Raw genomic sequence first — 20,984 nt, forward strand, 5'->3', positions numbered from 1 at the left:
AATCTGTTGGCCATGACATCAGCCTTTTTTATTTAATGTGGTGATTATGTAGTGTAACGAACTGTCAAGCAAGAGTATGAAGAGTGCATTTTCTGTTAGATAAACAATTCTGACAGACGGCTGAGACCTTAGTAAACTGCTGGTCTGAAACTCTTTTTAAAAAGACGCTGACATGGCGGGGAGCTCTCCCTGCAACACATTACTGTGAGCAGAGTCCTCTGGTCTACCTCCAACTCCTCACGCTGAGGAGCTCCTCCTCGCCAGTCACAAGCTACTTTATTCAGAGGAGTGTTTAAATGAATACAGCCGAGGTCACTCGGCTCACGACTTGAAATATGATTTCTTTGTAAAAGTACGTCTTTATTTGGGAAATATTAAATTTTTTAATTGTACAATTATGACTTGACTTTAATAACAGACTTAATCCTGAGCCTTTCCATGTGGTCCTTTTTTGTCTTTGAGAATACTGGCTGTAAAGCTTTATCATGTTTCAGTGAGGACCCAAGTCTTCTTTAAGTTATGTTTTTATTGACAAATCAGTTCAGTTTTGTTAAGAAAAGCTGAGTTGGAAAGGAGGTTTCATAAATAACTTTTTTTTCACAGCACACAAGTGATGTTTTCACACTGCCAGGAACAGGATGAAAGAGTCTTTTCATTTCCAACAAATAAGAGCAGTTTCTTTTCTTATCATTTAATATTCATCATTGTTTCACGTTGCTACTTTTAACTTGAACTGATTTATGTGAACTCAAATCCTCCTCAGTTCTTTTCAGTTTTGTCCGCAGACCCTAAAAGTGTCAATGAAGCGTGAAGAACAGCCCAGCAGACCTCACCTCTGTGACGGCGTTATGAAAGGAAAACAAAGCAGTCAAACAGAAACTGGTCAAAACAGAGTGAATCATCAGCACAGTCACCTGCAGTGAACGCCTTCATGAAAAGCAAAAAATTAATCCAGCAGCCCGAGTGACGGCTCAGCTCGTTTGACATTCCTTTGTTCCTTATATTACGTCACGCACACAGACACACACACACACAGACACACAGACACACACACACACAGACACACACACACACACACACACACACACACACACACACACACACACACACACACACACACACACACACACTACCATGGCAAAGAAACGACACGACTGCAAAACAAAGATAATAAATTCAGTTCAGTCCTACCGAACCAGTCTGCAGTCCATGTTCTTCAGCCTCCAGATGACTTGATGATCACTGTGATGGAGTCTTTTCCAACATGCAGTAAGTTTATCCTCTTTGATTAGATCCAGTTTGCATGTTTGCTCTATTTATATTGAGGCTGGCCGGCTGAGTTGTTACATAACACAAGGGGTATTCCAAACGATGCACACCCCCACTGTGTGACAGACAGACCGGCCACTCAATCAAAAGCCCATCCGTGACTTCTTCTTCTTGGGTTGCGACAGCCCCAGTCGACCCTGTGAACTCTGGGACAGGGACTGGGAGAAGCCTGACCAGAAGGAGGTGTCCTGGGACAGATCCCCCCTGAGGCTCCTCTGAGAGACAGACTGGGAACTGCGAAGCTGTGAGGAGGAGGCCACAGGTGGTGATGGTGGAGGGCGCTCGGTGCTCCCCTCATCCAGGAAGTAACTGTCATGCTGCAAGGACTCATCCTGGAAACAGAACAGAAACAGCAGTTACAAGTCAAAAGGCAAATGATACTCCTGTGTTTTCGAAGTGCCTCCTTCCTCATGGCCTCAGGATTTCAGTTGCTGACCATTCAATCACAATCGTCAATCCTCCTCTACCCTCATTTCCAATCACCTCTATTGTCAAAATAAAGGCAAAAATGGCCATAAAAGGGGTTTTTGAGAGGCCTGTACTTCTAGTTTTATAAGTCTGAGGCCCATAACTAATAAGAATTAAAGTGTACAGTCACACTAGCGCCCCCGTGAAGCACTTACACCTTTTGTTTTTCAAATACTTGCTTCTGTGTCAACTGGACAAATATGTTGCTCGACTTTTGAGTGGCAGACTTACAGGACATGTAACTGAACTCATGACCTTCCTCTTACCTGTGGTGCAAACAGAGAGCTGAGGTAGTCCTTGGCTGGTCGCTTGTCCCTCCTCTGACTGGTCGGTGTGGAGTCAGGTTTTGGTGTCTGGGACAGGGAGAGGGTGCGGGAGCTGCTGGGAGTCTGCTGGTCTCCTCTTTTATCCATAACACTTTGAGGCGTGGCGGTCGGCGTGCGAACTGGAGTGTCTGTTTGCATGGTGGAGGGTGTCGCGGCTCTTGGTGTCCTAGGCTTCCAAAAGTCCTCCAACTGGGATCCCAAATCTTCAGTGTCTGACCTTGCGGCCTGGCTCGCTGCAGAGGACCAGCCCGTCGAATCAGAAAAATCTTCCATCTCCGACTGGTAGCTGACAGATGAGGTGAAGCTCCCGGACAGCTCAAGGCACCGGCCGGCAGCTCTCCTCGCCACCTTCTCCCTCCTCCTCTTCCTCCTTAGAGCCTCCACCCTCTCCTCCCTGTTCAGTCCCAGATGGTCCTCCCACCACTCCCGCCACGCCTTCTCCCCATGCCAGGACAGAGTCAGGCGGTGGCTGAGCTGATCTGTCCAGACATCTGTGTCCACCAGGTTTGGCAGCGGTACCACATCTGGTGGCCCGAGGGAGTCTGAGACAGCGCTGTGAACCAGCAGCGAGCGCTTGGACATGCACGCCCTCAGATCACGCCTCAGGCTTTGTACATGATCCTCTTCTGTCATATTCATCGCTACATCATCTGTCAGGTGGAGGAGGCCTTCAGTTTTGATTGTGAGGTGCTGTAGGCAATGTGGGCGGGGTTTCTTTTCACGACTCTTTTTCACCATTTTCTGAAGCCAAAGCTTCCACGTGGCAAGAGTGCTGTCACTGAGCTTTGCCGGGGCCTGCCACCTACAGGGACCAACGCAACCCAAGCTGCTGGAGCCGCTGATCGCTTCCCCCACAGCGCTGGCTTCCTCAGCACTGTCAGTGTTATTTTTACCCACCTTTCCATCCTTCACACCTGCTTCCAATCCATTCACTTGATCCAGCTCGGGATCGTTGACGACGACCTGCAGCAACAAGCGCTTCAGCTTTCGACACCTCCTAACTGAATCTGAATCCTCGGAGGAAGAGTCAGAGTACATGTTCTGTGCTTGTTGTACCCTCTCTGGTGTTTCAGCCACATGCCTCTGCGCAGTCAGCTGCTGAGTTGGCTCGATTATGCCCTCATCGCTCGACGTGTCTGATATAACTAGCTGAGAGTCTGGCTGAAGCCTTTCCGTCCCTGATGTTGCGGTTTTTCTCCCTGATGTTGTGGCTTCTTTCGGCATTGGTTGTAGCAGTTTTTTGGCTGCCTGTTGTGGCAGCTGTTCATCCTCTGCTGCAGGAGGTGGAGAAGCATCCGCCTGCTCAGGCTCCAGGATCTGGTAGAAAATATCTCCTGCCTCTGTCAGCTGCAGGATGCACATAGACTCCCCACCACCTGCTTCTTTTCCTCTTTTCGTATGGATACAAGTCAGACCTGAGAAAAAAAGAAAAAGTTAAGCTACATCATGTAAATGTGATTTTATTTGTTACTTTAAATCATACAAATCTGGTAACCCTTCTATGAGGACAAGGATGCAGATGCTGTGTGCAGTCACTGCTCCCAGCAGTGGTTTTAAAGTTATTGATTACAACTGACAGTGCACTGTCTCTGTGCTTTGGCAAGACCACTACACGGTTCCTCGTTAAATGTTCAAACTTTCTGAAATGTCTGCATCCCTCTGAAGGTCTGATAGTAAAATACTCAGACACAGAAACACACATGCTCTGTCCCCTCAGCTATTCATACCTGCGGCAGGCGAGGACAATCTGTTGGTTGCGGTGTCCAGGCGATGAGGGATCTGCACAGGAAGGTGTTTCAGACTGTCTCTGGGTCTGAGCAGAGACTGAGGAGGACCTCGACTGAAACAGGCCTCTGCTCTTCCTCCTGAACACACACGCACACACACGCACAGGTGGTTAGTAGAGAACCTGAATGCTCTTAAGATTACACAGGGACCAATACACTGAGGCACTTTGGGGATTTAGCACTAACTGGTAGGAAAATAAATTAAAAATGAACTGCATGATTGACCACTGTCAACTGACCTGAGTACTGCAACAGTGTGATTTCCTGAGAACTGTGGGAGCCCAACAGGACCTTTGTGGTCCTATCCCCGCCAACTACTGAGCCAGAGGAGGTGGAGCCAGGAACAACGTGACAAAACATGGGTGGGAACTGCATCATGTGATCCCACTTGAGCATGGGCACAGTGGGGAAACGCTCATCCATGATGTAGGCTGAGTACTGACAGAGAGAGAGAATGGATGGGAAGTCAGTTGGTTGTTTCAATGTGTCAGATACACATCTGGGTGCCGTGTTGTTCATTGATTTCTTTGAGTCTTAGTTATTTATAACTTAAGTTACATTCAAAAATTGAAACTCAACTTTAAGAGATTTGATAAGAGATATAAATAACCTCATAATCAAATCTAACGTCATTTCTTTCAGCTCATTGTTCGTTTAATGATGAGATACAGGAACGAAAGAGAGATGTTGTCAGTGATGAGTATCAGTCGGTGATGAGCAACAGCCTACAGTCATACAACAGCTCTGACAGACTGTGCTCAGACTGTAAGTTAGCATGCTAACATGAGCTCAATGACAATGTTTAGGATAATGTAAGCCAATGTTTACAATCTTAGTTTAGCATGTTAGCATGCTAACATTTTCTGATGAAAACATATTTCCGTAGACAAGTGAAAACTTTGAGCTGCTAGAGTGGCACGAGAAGAAGTCAGGGGATCACAAAAGTCAGAAGGATTCAAGTGAACTGCAACATGTCCATGTCACGCCAATTCTCTCTGACCAGTCTGCAGTATTTTCACAGTTTTGTATCTGCTCTGCTCACTTGGAATCTCAACCGAGGTGATACCAAAAAAGTACCTGGTACCAGGTACTATCCACATTTTGAGTCCAGTCGAGCTGAGCCGTACCATGGAGTGGAAACACAGCAAAACATACACTTGTGAGAACCCTGACGTCTAGTGGTAACAAGCAGGTACTGCAACATTCCAGCAAATGGAAATATTCTACCTGTCTGGGCATAATTTTAGACACATTTCTGCAAATACCTCTGACATATATGCAGCATTTGAAACTTTGGGATCAGTACTTTGGATAAACCATGTGATCATTTGTAATTGTGTGTTAATGTCATTGAACCTGAGTGGTGATGAGGTGGTGGAAGGAGTGGACGTCTCCCAGATATCGGGACAGAATGAGTCTCTCCCCACTGCGACACTCTGAGGTGCTGCTGATACGAAACAGAGTGTGACTGAGGACAGGATTCACCTGGAGAGGAGGAGGGAAGAGAGGATGGACCAGATGGGTAAGGACAGAGGCAGGGTTGAGATGAGACATGGATGACATAGGTGAATGAAAAAGAAAAGAGGGGAGGGGAGAAAGATGAAATAGAGAAGGAATGGGGAGTGAAAAAAGGAGAGAGGAAGCATGAGGGGGACAAAAGGGGTTGATGAGGAGACAGAGAATGAAGAAGATGATTTCAGTCTTTCCTGCCATTACTTCTACCTACACAATGCTGCAAATGACACACAAAGTAAAAATACTCAAACAATAGTCACAAAGACCTCATGAAAGAATAATTAATTATCATCATTGAGAGTAGTATTAGACTGCAATCAACTGCAATTTATGAATAATGACAAACAGGCAGAGGCAGGACAACAAACAGAATTAACCACCACATTACCCACAAAGTCTTGTCTCACCCTGATGTCTGTGAGCTCAACCCCCGTCCTATCTGCGTACAGCATCACCCTCGGGTGGGCGGAGAACTCGCACCATCGCCACGACGACTTGGCATTGAAGTACAGGTTGCTGTCTTCCTCTCGAACCTTCTGCATCCTGATGGGACAGAGTGTCACTTTAAATCTAGTTTGACTTGTGATCCAACAGGTAACACCCGCATCAAAAAACAAAAACCTTCCTCACCCTCTGCCAACAGTCCACAGCTTTGCTGCTCCGCTCTCACTCGCCACCAGAACTTCACCTAAAACATGAGGACTGACAACACACAGCAGAGAAGACGGTATTTCAACATCGTCGCTCCTGATGATAGTTCAGAACTCATGGAATTTACTCGAGGGCAATGCCTTGTTTCTCCCTGGCGATCACTCACCTGGTGCTGATGCAGGTCGCGACCTCTCTGGTGTTGACGACTTGCAGCAGACGAGGTTCGTTTCTTTCACTGAACCTCCAAACTCCACACAGGTGATCCAACCGCACGGCAACACAACCTACAAACAACCAAATGCATGTTTAAATGTCCGCACAGCCTGGAGGAAAGTACAAAACCACATCACACTCTTTTTTTCTAAATAGTTTCTTGTTCTTACAATCGTTGAACAGGGAGGCGGAGCTGATCTGTCTGATGGGGCCTTTCAGCTGGAAGCTGAATGGGTCACTGCTGCTAGCATCCAAACAGGAAGAACTTCCTCTGTGTTGCTGCTCCACTCTGTGGAAGTCTGAGGTTCTGCGTTAAGAATCAGAACCAGCAGAAACCACTTCACAAGATGCATTTCTATTCTTTAATCCAAACACAGCAACTGTAGAAATGAGTAGGGACTGTTTCTTTTGTTTGGGTGAAGGATCAGAGATGAATCATTGGTAAAGTGCAGCTGAAACAATCAGTCAATGAATTGATTAGGTTATTGACAGGAAGATAATTAAAATGTTTAATAACTACTGAAAAATAAATATATAAATAATACCTATATTTCTGGGTGTCGTGTTGTTTAGTGACACTGTAATGATACAAACCTGCTTGAAAATCATTAACCTTTCCCTTTAAAAGGTGCTGAATGCCACATGACAAAAAAAAAAAAATTCAAATGCTGGAGAGAATGTTTTGTGTTTTGTTTTAAAAAGTGACTGACGCAATTAGTCGACAATCATAATAGTTTACATTGTTTTTCAGTAGTATTTAAGTATTTTAATTAGTTTATTTATTTTCCTGTCAATTGGTTGATCAATTAATTACATATTTGTCTTAAAAATTCTGATCATCTCATCTGCAGGATACTGAGACGGTCCATTCCCTGGTTCCCGGGGTAGAGGAGGCAGCCCCCCTGAGAGCTGCTGTCACTCTGTGAGAAGGGGACAAAGGCCAGAGCGCCTCCTGTGGCTCCTTCAGAGAACAGCAGGCGGTCCCTCTGCTCCGTCAGCTCCTCGTACAGCAGGGTACCCAGCAGCTCAGGAGGGACATTGTGCACCACATCTGACAGCAGGGTGCTGTACTTGTCCAGCGAGTTCCTGGAGGAATACGACCGCCGACACCTGGACAGATTGAAGATCGATTTTACGGTGCCACAGTCAGTCACTTTCACAACAATCAGTCAGGTCCACTCACATTTTAAACTTCAGCAAGTCCAGGGAGTTTTTCACCTTCCACATGTTGACTGAATCCCTCCGAGCTGTCTGCAACACAACAAAAACAAAACGCTGATGCGAATGCTGAGGACACAAAAACCAACAAATGCTGCATCAAGCTCAGAGCAGCGGAGTATTTTCATCTTTTTTTATTTTAATCTCTAAAATCATAAAGCAGCCAGAGCCCAAACTGATGTCTATGAATTGTTTACTTTATCAAACAAACAAGTGAATGAATAAAAAAAATTCAGTCTTGTCATACAAAAGTCTCTTGTGAAACTCACCCTTTTCACTCTTTGTCTGAAGTTGAAGTTTTCACCCAGAATTTCACTCATGCATCCGAAGGCGTCCTGGCAGTGATCCAGGAAGAAGTTCTGCATCTAAATAAAAACATGTTTATGTAAAAAAAAAGAAAAAAGAAACAGAACAGTCTAAAGCTGCAGAGCTTGGTCAGATTCATGTGAAAAATTCTGTTCTGAATCTGAATAGTTTGGACAACTATTACTATTATGCTATAGGTTATGAAGCACATTGTCACGTCGCTTAATTTCTGTATTAAGACCAAACCTCAAATCTGTATGACTGAGAGTGAAATCTGAGACTACCTTAAGGGCTTTTTATGTGTTAAACTGTTGCACTCACATGTTCTCTGAAGTCTAGTGGATCTGGAGGAGTCGAAGGCTGAAGGACAGCTGGAAAATAGGTTTACAAATTTTAGATATTTATATTAATAAAACATATATACGCTTGTGTTGCAGCCAGTAGCAGGGGGAACATTTGACTCGTAGCGGGAAGAATGAATACAATTACATATCAGCATATTCTGGAAGCAAACATCAAACCTTCTGTAAACAAGCTGAAGATGAAAAGAGGACAGCTATTACAACCGGATAATTATCCTAAACACACCACAAAATTAACAATGGACTACCTCAAGAGGACCAAGCCGAAGGCTCCAAAGAGACAAGAATCCAAGAATCTCACAGAACTAGAAGCCTTTTGAAGGGAAGAATGGGCAAAAATCCCCCAAACAAGAACTGAAAGACTCCTAGCTGGCTGCAAAAAGCCTTTACAAGTGGTGACAGTTACCAAGGAGGGTATTACTAAGTACTGACCATGCAGGGTGACCAGTTTTGCTTTGACCCTTTTGCCTTTTATATAGAAGCCAGAGCATCTATTACTAACTTAGCCATTCACAGTATCACACATTTGAAGTAATCCAATACTACAGCTCAGCCATGAATTTCATTCAGCTTAGAATTTCTCAGTTTTTGTTGACACTGCCAGAATACTTCATGTTTATTAATGAGGTCGTAGCAGGTGGTGGTGTTGTACTGGAGAGCGTTATATTGAAAGGAGTTTCAAACATTTAGACCCTCTCATGTGTGTAAGTGGAGAGAGCAAAACATTATGAACACCTGTTAATAGAATGCAGTCCAGTTCAACACCACTGCAAACTAAAATCTCAATGATTAACTAAAAATAAATGTGGTTAAATTAATACCTCTCTCTGACAGTGTCGATCAAAATACAGAATGTCTTTTATATCATTCAGAGCTTAAATGAGGCTTTGAATGTCTGTTTTCATACTTAATGTCACCACCATAAAAATAAAAGAATGAAAACTTCTTGAACAACACTTTTGTTTTGTTTTGAGAATACAGGCTGAAAAAATTGTTGACATCCAACATGTCATCCATTTTACTCCAGATTTTCATCTTTACTTAAAATTACTGAATGCAACACATACCAGGTATTCAGTACAGAGTGTCAGACCTGCCTCAGCACTCCAGACCTGAGCTGGAGGCTCAGAACAAGGACTGCTGTCTGAAACCTGCAAGACCTCCAGTGAAACTGTCCAGCTGTCAGGGACTCACAGTTTTTAGGGGAGAGGAGAGGAACCGGTACCGGCTCAGTGTGACGCCATGTCTCCCCTCTGACCTGATGTCTGGATGTGAACGTCCAGCTGGAGAGAGGACCAGAGCCGCCCTGGAACCACAAACACAACAAGTCTGACTTGGGTTGACTCATTTTGGGTATTTAAAAAGCTGTTAACTTCCTTCCCTTCTTTATTTTATCCAAAACTATGATGAAATCTCCCCTGATATATTAGTATGTTTTCAGCTGTTGTTGGTATATTTAATTGTTTAGTATATTTTTATTGTCTTAGTATATTTTATTTCTGGTATATTGCCTTCTTTATTGCATTTACACATATTTTTACTGCATGTTAGTTTATTTTATTCCCTTATCTCTACTTTATTTCATTATCTTTCTTATTATCTACACAGGGGTTGCAATGCAAATTTCGTTGACATGCTCAATGACAATAAAGGATTCTTGATCTTCTTGATCTAACTGTTCATTATTAAAGTTCATTGTGATGACTTGAACAAAAATGTTTGGTAATTGTTGCAGTTATGTGTTTCTGAAATAAATAGTTACACTATCTGTTTACGCAATGAAATTTGGGCTTATTATTAATATTCTTCTTTGGATGAAAATAACAATGTTCTTACAATGCAGTTACAAGTTTGGGTTTGTGCAGCGACAAGTTATCACATATCAGTAATAAAGTCCCAGTTTTGAGACCTGTATAAACATAAAGACCATTACTTCAATGGAAGCATTTCCTTACTTTAACGTTGCTTCTATAGTGATGCATTCACGGACATGGCTTGGAGTCATATTTATGATGTTATTAAAATGAATCAGTAATGCTGAGCTGACAGCTGACCCACCTGCGGTCTGACTCGGTCGTAGGAGCCCCACTTTCCAACGTGGGATTCCAGGGCCAAGTCCGGCGGTCCGCAGTTGTAAAAAGAAGGAAAAAGCTGCTGTGGAAACTGGTAATCCATTTTACGTGTCATTCGTGAATCGAAATAACTCATTAATGGTATGGGTGTCACTGTCTCCTCACTCTCTCACGTTGTTTTCCGGCTCTGCTAACGTTAGCTACCCAGCCCCTGCTGTTAGCTAACACAAACAAACACGTTTCTCATCTTCTAATCATCGTGACATGCGTACAGTGACTACAGTGGCTACAAACTGTACGCGTCGAAACAAACCGGGTAATCCGAAAAGACTCCAAACTGTGGTGAAATTATCCAAAGTCCTCAGTTTATTGGCGAACACGTGCAGACTTGCGACCAGAAGACAGTCAAACTCGACACTGAGGCGGGTACGAAGCTACGTGCGCAAAATGACTAAATGCCGAGGCACCATGTAATAAAATAACCGTTGCAATAATAATAAAAAAAAAAGAAAAGATCTTAATTTCATTCAGTTTGTCTGAGCATGCTGCTGCTGCTTCTTCTTCTTCTTCTTCTTCGTCTTCTTCGTCTTCTGCTTCGTCTTCTTCGTCTTCTTCTTTTGGTTTTGATTGGCAGCTGACATCCTACTATTAGGCGCATTGCCGCCACCTACCGGACTGGAATTGGATCAGGAGGCTAGCAGTGGGGAACCCCCTCCAAACCCAATCTAGATCCTCTCAACTGAACCAGTTTTCCTCAAATATCTTCTGCACTGTCTCCCGCTTATTACAGCTTCTACAGTTACCTGTAGGGTGTTTACCAACTATTCTTAATGTGCTGTTCAGCCCTGTATGTCCCAGCCTGAGGCGGATGAGGGCCACCGCCTCCTTCCTGCTCCTGCCCAACACCCGCTCGTTTCAGAATGATATTGATCACTGCATTATAATTATGCATGAATGTGTTAGCACGGCTAATGATGCAGCTGGTCAGAGCAGGGATAATTTCACCAGCTTTATATAATATACAGCAAGCTTTATCCATAACAACACATCATGATTTATCAGTTTTTTTATTAATAGTATGATGAATCTGAAAAATAACACATTATAATGCCAAATAAGTGTAGTAGTGGTTTCCAAAATGTAGTGTATGATGTAGAAGTATAAGGTTAGAGTGTAAGTAGCGTTTAATGTCAATCTTCAACTCAACTAAAAAATGAATAAAAATCCTTATTATAAATCAAATATTATTCATGCTCTTAGTACGCTGATGATAGCACAGCCTCACAGAGCCACTAGCAGTCGGCTCAGTCGGCTCAGTGGTCATAGAAATATCACACCTCGACCAGAAAATCCACCTTCTTCAGACACAGGTCAAAGAAATAATAGTGTATCAAATGTTTGGATAAACTTACTGTGATGTATCGATGCTCAAACCCATTTGAATTTCATAGATTATTTTACTCCATTGTTTTTCATTTTCCCATCCGTTAGATCTTTTATTCTGTTTTGCTGTTTTCATCGTCAGTTGTTCATCTGTGATACACTTGAATTCTAGTATTTGTTGTACCAGAGTTATTGTACGAGCACGTATGGTACACATTTACCCGCTGTGTGTGTGTGTGTGTGTGTGTAAAACACTTCTTATTGTGTGTATACACATTGTTGCAGATGCTTAATGAGCTAATAAATTGTTGCAAACTAAAAACAAAAAAAACAATACATAAGACTGAGGTTAGTGGGCAAGAACAAAACTATTTTAAGTGACTTTGTGTCAACAGCTGCTGTGGTGTGAGGGAAACATGTGTGAGTTGTGTGTGAGCACTGTGTACGTACATAATTGTCTCTGGATGACCAGTCGGGGTGCAGCACTGTGTGCAGCCGTCGCTCTTTGTCCGCCTCTTCATAATATTTGGCTTGCTCTTCTTTGGATAGGGACTTCCACTGTAGATAGACGACAACGCGCGGTCAGCACACACACACTCAAAAACAGGACTTGGCCACACACACAAAACGGGAGCAGAAAAGCAAAGGAACAGATGCAAATCTGTTGTGCTCACAGATCCACATTAACGAGTGCAGGCTTGTGATAGTAGAGGAAAATCTGTTCTGGGAGCATGACTGCAGTCTGTGTAACACTGAATGTCTCAAACATAGAAAAAAACACTTACCCTCCGTCCCAGGACAGTTTTCACCGCCGCACTGTCAGTGATGTTCAGCTCGGCCACCACATTTGGCCTCTGCTCTTTCCTGAACAACATGAAGGCATTGGGTGGTTTCTTGATGTGCGGCTCATCTGCCGGTTGGTTTTCATGCTTTCTCTTTCTATAGGAATACAGGAATAAAAAAAAAAGGGTAAGCGCACACACGCGTAAAACCGTGTGAAAAGAAGTAGCAAGCAGTGAAGCAAGCAGAATAACACAACACAGAGGTAAAACTCACACTCCTCTGAGCAGTGGTGTACATTAAAACCTTTTAAAAGAGACGTATTATAAAGATATTCATGCTTTTGTTTTGGTAGATGAAGAACACGTGCAATCAGCGGCAAGAAATCAAATATTAAGGTGACTGTGATTCTATTACATGTCTGGTTTATTTATGGTCGTCCAGTTGTTGACCACTGCCGCAGATCTTGAGTCAGTCACCAAAAAGAAAAGTGGATTTTGATCAAAACTGTGAATATCTCACTTACTTTGACGCAGAGGTGTTGGGATGTGGAGCAGCAGGGCCAGATGTAGTCTGCTGTGTCATTTGCTGTGAGCTGGTACAACACCTGTCCATTCCTACACACAGAAAGAGAGACAGATGTATTAGATAATAGAAAGAATGTGTGTGTGTGTGGGTGTGTGTGAAGATACAAGCAGGAGCTCAGTAGCTAGTGTTCACTGGTGTGTGCTTGTTTCTATTAATGTGTGTGTTTCTTACAGCGTTCCAACAGGAAGCAGGTGGGGAGGGTCACCTGGCTGCATGATGTTGTGTTCGTCCAAAAGAAATATGTCAGGTGTATGAGAGAGAAGTCAGTCTCCTCTGGGTCACTGTGCTGCTAAAGATTTCCTCATCCTTTCTGCTCTCTAATGCTGCACCATAACCCTTGCAGACAGGAAATGTACATGAAATGAAAGGAAATGAGGCACAGATAGCTGTGTGTCCAGTGATTATTATCAAAATGTTCCAAAAAATCTGTGACAAAACGCTGAAATATTTACAGGTGTTCAAATGAAATGCACCCTACCTTGAATAAATTTCCATTTCTCTAGAGTTGAACATTGTTGGAAACATTTGGCATGATTTTAGTACACAAGTAAACAAGATATATAAGAAAGGTCAAGTCGTTTTTAGACATTTGAATCATATCTCTCAGTAGCAGTAACATACTGTATCTATCCATGAATGGATATGAAATGTGTTGATTTAAGAGCTGTTAAATCATCTTATAATAACCTGTTCAGCTGCATTCATCTCATTTTCCAGCCATTATTCTGTCCCTGTTTTTTAAGGATGTATTTCTGACATTCTCCTCTGACAAGCTTTGCTTTCTTCATCTTTGAGTTTGATCAAATGCCATGAAAACCAATCAGCATCGCGCATAGTGTCCTTTGAGAAGAGCCATCCCTCACCTGTCCGTCAGCTGCCGTTGCTGCTCTTCATCACCTGATCACGTACCAGCACAGCAGCTCCCTGTGAGCAATTTGCCTCATTTATGGTAACTTATGCAGCATTATAGCTGTTTCTCAAATCATATAACATACTACTGTAATTGTAGGCAGGTGTTGAGTCGGCAGCGTGTTGCCACCGGAAAAATGATTGTTTCTCTCTTTTTGTAATAAACTGTGGACGATGTTGAGACAACCTCCAGAAAACAACCAAAACAGTGTGTTCCTTATTTGCTAAATGGTGGATTCCTGATTGATCAGTAAATAAATTATGACCGACCTAAATCCTCAAGTTTATTTTGTTGTCTTTTGGTCTCACTCCACGGGTGCGTTTGTTGACATTTTGAGTCGGTGGATTTCAGCTTTTTTTTACCACCAGCTTCAAAGTCATAATACACTCCACTTATTCCAAACTCCTCCAAAAAAAAAAAAAAAAAAAAAATCTGTGTTCAAAATCCAGATTACAGACTTCATATAAAAGCCACAATATTCACATTTTTATAGTCAGAATATGAGCTGACTGTTAACACAACTGACTACAAGTGCCTGATAATTGCACTGTACTTGTTCACATTTAACCACCAACACAGATCAGTGCTGAAACAATGCGCGCAATGCGCACAGTTGCGCAAACATCGGCAACAGTGCTGTGGCTGCAGTGGAGTGACGCAGGGCGCTTTCACTTGTCGTGGCCACAACATTGCGCATAAAATTCTGCAGACCACACTTAAAGGATAACGTTTTTTACAACCTGGACCTTATTTCTAGCATTAAATACGACCATTTACTCACCCAGACAACTTTGGTGGCATTTGGAGTCGTTTTGAAGAAATTAGGCCCAGAGGAGCGGCGCGTATATCCGTATAATGCGAGTACTCGGGGCACCCATGCGCAGCCTCTATAAACGCATTGTCAGGTGTTGCCGGTAGTGGACCCACAGGAGAACGCACAGAACAGTCACAGGCAGATCGGGGTTTACGTGAGTTTATTGAAAACAAAACTTAACTCTCCGTGTGGCAGGTGGAATGCTGGAGAGGAATGAGCGTTCAGTTCACTGAGGAGTCCGCCGGGCAGCTCTAAGTCCACAGCGGCTGCTTGTGGAGCAGCGGAGAGACGGAGCTGTCCAAGGTCCAAGGCAGGATGCGCCGGAGCGCACAGACAGGCGGGGAAGGTATCGGCAAGTGGCCAAGCAGAGGGAAGGCGGCGGAGTCGAGGGCTGCCGAGCACAGAGGCAGTGGAATACTCAGCTGATGTTGTTGGCAGGACGCAGGTGAATGCAGGATCTCGACGGAACGGTCAAAGGACTGCAAACAGAGGGGAAAAACAACGTTAAACAACGTTCAGACAAAACTTGACACTAACGTGCAAGCGGCTCAATCACTAACAGTGGAAACTGAGTTTACGATCTCGCAGGGAGTGGAGTGTTGAGCCCGGTTATATGGAGGTGGTGAATAATCAGTGAGATGACACGCAGCCGTCGGAAACCCTATGGCGCTGATTGCAGATGGGAACCGCTGCTTGAGAGCTGCAATGACAGGAGCTGAGACAGGTGAGTGAGAGAATGTGGAAGGAATGACACAGGATCAGAGAGGGCCTAAGCAGACACAGGGTGAGCCCTGACACGCATAATCTGCGGCGAAACTCGTTCATATTCCAATATTTTGTTATGATATGCTGGTGCTATTCCCCTCTGAGCCGGAGGTCGGCTAGTTTAGCTGTAGTTTGGCTCAGCTATGGTTCGTTATTGTGTATTCGTAGCCCCGAGTACTCGCATTATAGAATGTCCAGTTCTTTATATATGCTGACATTCCGCTTGTTTGTTTGTGTGGCACATTAATATTTATTGTTTATGTTTTCTATGATAATTGTATTTATAGAAAATGTTCAAATGGTCTCTTGTTCGGTTCATTATTATTGTTGTTGTATATACACTAGATCAACCATATTTTTAAAAACAAATAGCCCGACAACATCTTGAATATTTAAGGGAATTATATTTATTCATATCTGATCAGCTCAAACGTATTAAATCAATGCGCAATAGGCCAACAATGGCAGGATCAGGCGCTTGAAACTTCAATATAGATCAACCAGTAATTAAAATGCAGCACCGAAAATATCAATCCGGTTTTATTTCATTTTTTGGACAAAAGGGCTTGTAACATTCATTCAGTGTCTGTGCATCATGTTAGTTTTCTCTATTTCTCCATGAATTGTTACCAATTAAATACACTCCATCTTGTATTAATAAGTTCAAATCATGTTCTCAAAGAAATTCAGTTGTACAACAAAAATACATTTTAGGTTCAAGTTTCATTCGCAGTTATGAACAATAACCACATTTAAAGTGCTTCATATAACCATTCAAGTATTCAATGGGCTTCAAGATTTCTTTATTGTCATTGAGCATGACATGTCAATGAAATTTGCATTGCAACCCCCGTGTTCGAAACAAGAAAGTTTATAAAATAAAATTAAGATACTATAATAAAATAAACCAACATGCAGAAAAAATATTCGTAAATGTAATAAAAATATACCAGAAATGAAAATATACTAAACAATAAAATATACCAGTGAAATGTACCAACAGCAGCTGAAATATATTAAAATGTATAAACAATAAAATAGACCAATGAAATGAACCAATATACTAAAATGTATATACTGAATGCAAATGGCTGAGCATTTAATTAAGCGTGTGTGTACTTAAATGTTAAGTGCACAGAAGGTGGAGGTGGAGGTGGAGGTGTAAAGTGCGGTGTGCAGTGGCTTGTAGTTCTCACAGTCTCTCACTCCAGTGAGCTGCTGGGGGTGATAGCTCTGACAGCTCTGGGGAAGAAGCTGTCCCTCAGTCTGTTGGTGGTGGTGCGGATGTTCCTGTACCGCTTTCCTGATGGAAGAGGTACAGGAACGATGTATGATGTAGTGTTCCCTACTCTCACCACCTGAGGCCTGTTGGTGAGAAAGTCTCTGATGTGGACAGTTTTCTGCACTGAAACATACATGAAACTATGAACGCTACGCTAGCTCACAGGCAAACATCCCAACCCAGCTCCTGCTGCTGCCAATATAAACCAGCGGCTCGAGCAACCTCACTGCGACATGCAGTGATTGTTTCAAATAAGATCAATCCCAGTGTTCATTTCAAGTATCAAACTGCTTTGCGTAGTTTCAGATAGTAGTTTTCAGTGATACTTTGTTCTAGAGGGACAGTTGCTCTGCTCACACTATATTCTAAGCCACTGTTAAACATATACTGTAAAACATTTAGGTTGATTCCTGTATTTCTCTGCCAGTGTATGATGCTGATAGGCTGTAAATAAACTGCATAATTATAGTTTCTGTGTTTTCATTCACAGTTATATGATGTGAGGACGTGAGGACGTGCTGTTGAGACACCTAATGGAGCTCGTTGCTTCACTTTATTACTTAACTGCATGAGGTATGTTCTTTATGGATAGCAGTTTTCTTTATTGATCTGAGAAAAGTAAATGAATGGCAGATGCTTAACATGAAGATTACATCCGTACCAAAACACAAAGTGTCAAATTCTATTAAATGTGTTTTGTGGATGCATCAAAATTCATGCATTTCTTCATGCATGTACTTCATGTAATCTGTGAAATGTTGCTCAGCCTAAATGTGAGTCATGCAGGTTATACAGCGGACTCGAGAACAGTCTAACAAAATAATATGTAGGAGGTTTGATCTGAATCCTTGTAGAAGGGATTTGCTTTTGCTCTACTCGCATGATCATAATGCCTGAAGAAAATAGCTGAATAGAATTCATAATCCAAGCATGTTATTGTAATGTAACAGCAGCGACGTCAGACATACAGAAAGCACATATACTCAAAGAGGTGGATCAGAGAAAAAAACATGCAAATATCTAAAATCTTGACCAGATACTGAACTAATATTTAAAAACTTCAAACAGTGTCTGGTTATATTTTGTCAATCGTGCAAGTCTAGTACTCGCAGTACTCACTACAATGTAAAGTTGTTCATAATTGCTTAGATAAATTACTATACAGTGAATCCATATAGACAGACACACAGGTGATACAATATACAAATGAGTATATTACAAACAAATGGCACAGTAAGACTTTGGATAAAAACTTAAAGATGAGGTTATGGTTTGAGGGAGAGTAAATTCAACACACTGATTTACAGAGAAACAACTTGAATTCAATACTTCACAGTGAAAACTCTCAAAAACAGATGCATAACAAGGATTTCTCTTGAATACAAATCCTTACACTCCCGTTTTTTTGTGCCAGCATTATTCAACTGGAGGAAGGAAACAAGAAATATTTCAAAAATCATTTCATTCTCACTTCTAAAGAAAGCATAATGGAAAGATTTCTCGGTAAATGGGGACCTCTGGTGGTGGTAGAGGGTGGAAGTGAAAGAAAGGCTGAGAGTACAAGAATTCATATCCTACATCAGGAAGATGTTTTGACAGAATGTAAGTCCACCAGGTGACGACCTAACTCCATCAGCCCATGTAGTAACATCCTCTCTACAGCCATCTGTTCACAGTGGTGAACCTCGCTCCATCCTTGCTTGTGAATGACTGAGCCAACATGTTGCTGCATCAAGTTCAGAATAAGAAGATATTCACAAAAAATCAAGGAAGCTGATGAGGTAAAACATTAAATCTATTGTCTTTGTACTGTTTTTCTTTGGAGTTAATGTCAAAAGGATTAACGATCACATTCTGGTCTCATGTTTTACACAGTTTGCAGTTACCGACTGTTCTGGAGTCATGCTTGTGTGTTAACACGGAAAATTGTAAAAATGACTCAACAGTGAACTGTAGGAAACAGTATTCTTCTGTCATCTTGTACAAACAGCCATTTGTTTGTCATTATTGTGAAGCGGTTTGTTGACTAAAAGCAGAAACTCAAATCAGTGTAAATTAACTGCAGCAGATTCTATTAAAGCTCGTCTTGTTGACTTGTTAAATATGGTGTTCAGACTCACAAGAAAACAGCTATGGTGAATGAAAATACAACCATCTTAAATTAATTTAGACAATTTATTAGAATACTTCTTACTTTTGCACAGGGACAGGAAGTATTCCTACCTGCACAACCCATTTCATCAGATCCATCCAGACAGTCTGCACCTCCATCACATCTCCAGATATCAGGGATACAGTTTCCATCATCACACTGCCACTGGCCTCTGTGGCATCCCAAAATCTGACCTACAAACACACCAAGAGGGACAGACAGAGGGACAGAGCTCAAAGATGAAGGCTTCCATGACATTCAAACAGTCACAAACTGGATAAACTGTAGAATTTGTCTTAAATTAGACAGAATTGTCTTTGAAAATGTGCCAGCTGGCAGGTTCAAGCCAGTGGCACCTTTCAAAAACACTGAGGATCTGATGCAGAAAATGATGGGAAATGCAACAAAACAGAAAAGGTTGCAATCACATTACATTTTGTGTGCTCCTTCAGCATTTTGCCTGTTTACATGCTGAGCAGCCACACAGTAACTTAGAGCCAAACAATGTTTGACCACAACAGACAGGAAAATGTAATTAAAGTAAGTTGTCAGGCAGCCAGACATGTAATGTTTCATCGGCTCAGTAATGACAGTAAAGCATGACAAATCCTGCTGAGCCAAGTTTCTTGACCTTGTTAAATGTGTTACATTGGTTTATTTAACAGTTCGGATTGAATTCAACTAAATTCAGAGTGTTTTTTTACACTGATTTGTGTTTTGTTCATCTTTTAAATGATGAGACTTGCGTTCTTTTTACACGAGCTAACAATCTCCAAACTTTATTAACCAGAATGCCCTTCACTCAGTACGTTCCCGCTTCTCCTCATTACCAGCTCCCTCTACTGGTTACAACTGGTTGTGACATCTTAATATCAACACAATTTGTTAGAAATGCTGTCATCACTTTATCCATACCCACCATGCCATGTGCAATTTCTACCCAAGTGCAATTTGTGCAAAAACTGTGTATGTGTATGTGTGTGTGTGTGTGTGTGTGTGTGTGTGTGTGTGTGTGTGTGTGTGTGTGTGTGTTTATGCAGACAAAATTATCTACGTTTTCAAGTTTGAATAAAGTCTCTAGGAGAAAGTATGGTGAAGCAGCGGACAATTGAAAAAGGCTGAAATGTGAGGAAACAGCAGATATCAGAGGTAGTCAGTCCCTGATTATTGAATTGGTCCCAGCTGTGGCTGTGGGTTCAGGTCAGAGGTTGCCATGACAACTTGAGGTGGTAGAAGCAGGCAGTATGCAGGGAGCAGGCAGTATGCAGTGAGATTTGGGTTCGGCAAACCTCCTGAACTAAAACCCCCCGTGAGAGAACCGTACCTCCTATCAGAGTGGACTCATTTCTCATACATCAAAATGTTCTGTCTTTGTGGAGAAGGTGGAGGGGAGGACTGGGGAGGCTCGCGGCACGGTGATGGGGGCTATGGATGAAAGTTTACGTTCAGTTTGAAGGGCTTTATTGTCATGAAAGTTTAAAAAAATAGTACGTTTTTGAAAATACTGACAAAGAATAAAAATAAAACATTTCCAGTTATTTGGGCAGTAGTTCAATATCTACAGCTGTTTTTTCCCTTTCCAGAAAACATAATAAAAAGGGGCGAAAAATGTGAGAAATAATAAATGTGAATCCATAAAACAACAACTATGTTCAAAGCATGTGATATGACTGAGAACATTGCTTACCCAAGTATAATGTTACTAACAATAAGAGCCGGTGCCTCTGTCTTTCCGATGTTTTGGCCGGACGTTAATCTAAAAAAAAAAAAAAAAAAAAGAAGAAAGAAAGAAAAAAAAAATATTATTAATAATAATAGCAAAAACAATAGCAACAATAATAATAATACGAGACGAGACGTGCGATCAACGTGCTAAAAAACAAGACTGACTGCAATAAACATCATTCAAAACGGAGCACAGCCAACCTTAAAGCGAGGTTTGAGCAGGAGAGGGTAAGACGTGCTATTTATATTATTAGATATCAAATATGAAGCCTAACTTGTGGTTCATTTGAATTTTATTCCTCACCTTTTACCCGACATGATCCGCCGTCACGTTACAC

The 20,984-nt window shown here is 42.1% G+C and overlaps 1 protein-coding gene across 1 annotated transcript; it reads right to left on the reverse strand.

Annotated features, from left to right (window-relative positions):
* Positions 1-159: 159 nt before the first annotated feature.
* taf1c (TATA-box binding protein associated factor, RNA polymerase I subunit C) lies at positions 160-10,719 on the reverse strand. The gene is made up of 15 exons (XM_041960247.1): positions 10,234-10,719; positions 9,370-9,481; positions 8,135-8,184; positions 7,777-7,872; positions 7,473-7,540; positions 7,146-7,399; positions 6,460-6,588; positions 6,243-6,360; positions 6,056-6,127; positions 5,833-5,968; positions 5,267-5,395; positions 4,150-4,348; positions 3,851-3,988; positions 2,064-3,538; positions 160-1,661 (listed from the first exon to the last, which is right to left on the reverse strand). The coding sequence occupies exons 1-15, from the start codon at positions 10,381-10,383 to the stop codon at positions 1,413-1,415; spliced, it is 3,375 nt and encodes a 1,124-aa protein (XP_041816181.1). The 5' UTR covers positions 10,384-10,719; the 3' UTR covers positions 160-1,412.
* Between the last annotated feature and the right edge of the window lie 10,265 nt (positions 10,720-20,984).

This window comes from Chelmon rostratus, chromosome 19 (assembly GCF_017976325.1).
Source record: "Chelmon rostratus isolate fCheRos1 chromosome 19, fCheRos1.pri, whole genome shotgun sequence".
Lineage (NCBI taxonomy): Eukaryota > Metazoa > Chordata > Actinopteri > Chaetodontiformes > Chaetodontidae > Chelmon > Chelmon rostratus.

Excerpts from the sequence above, each read along its gene's own strand:
- taf1c (XM_041960247.1), bottom strand. The coding sequence starts at position 10,383 with ATGAGTTATTTCGATTCACGAATGACACGTAAAATGGATTACCAGTTT. Across the intron at positions 9,482-10,233 it reads ACGACCGAGTCAGACCGCAG|GGCGGCTCTGGTCCTCTCTC; the intron begins GTGGGTCAGCTG and ends TTGTGGTTCCAG. Across the intron at positions 3,539-3,850 it reads ATTGTCCTCGCCTGCCGCAG|GTCTGACTTGTATCCATACG; the intron begins GTATGAATAGCT and ends TTTTTTTCTCAG.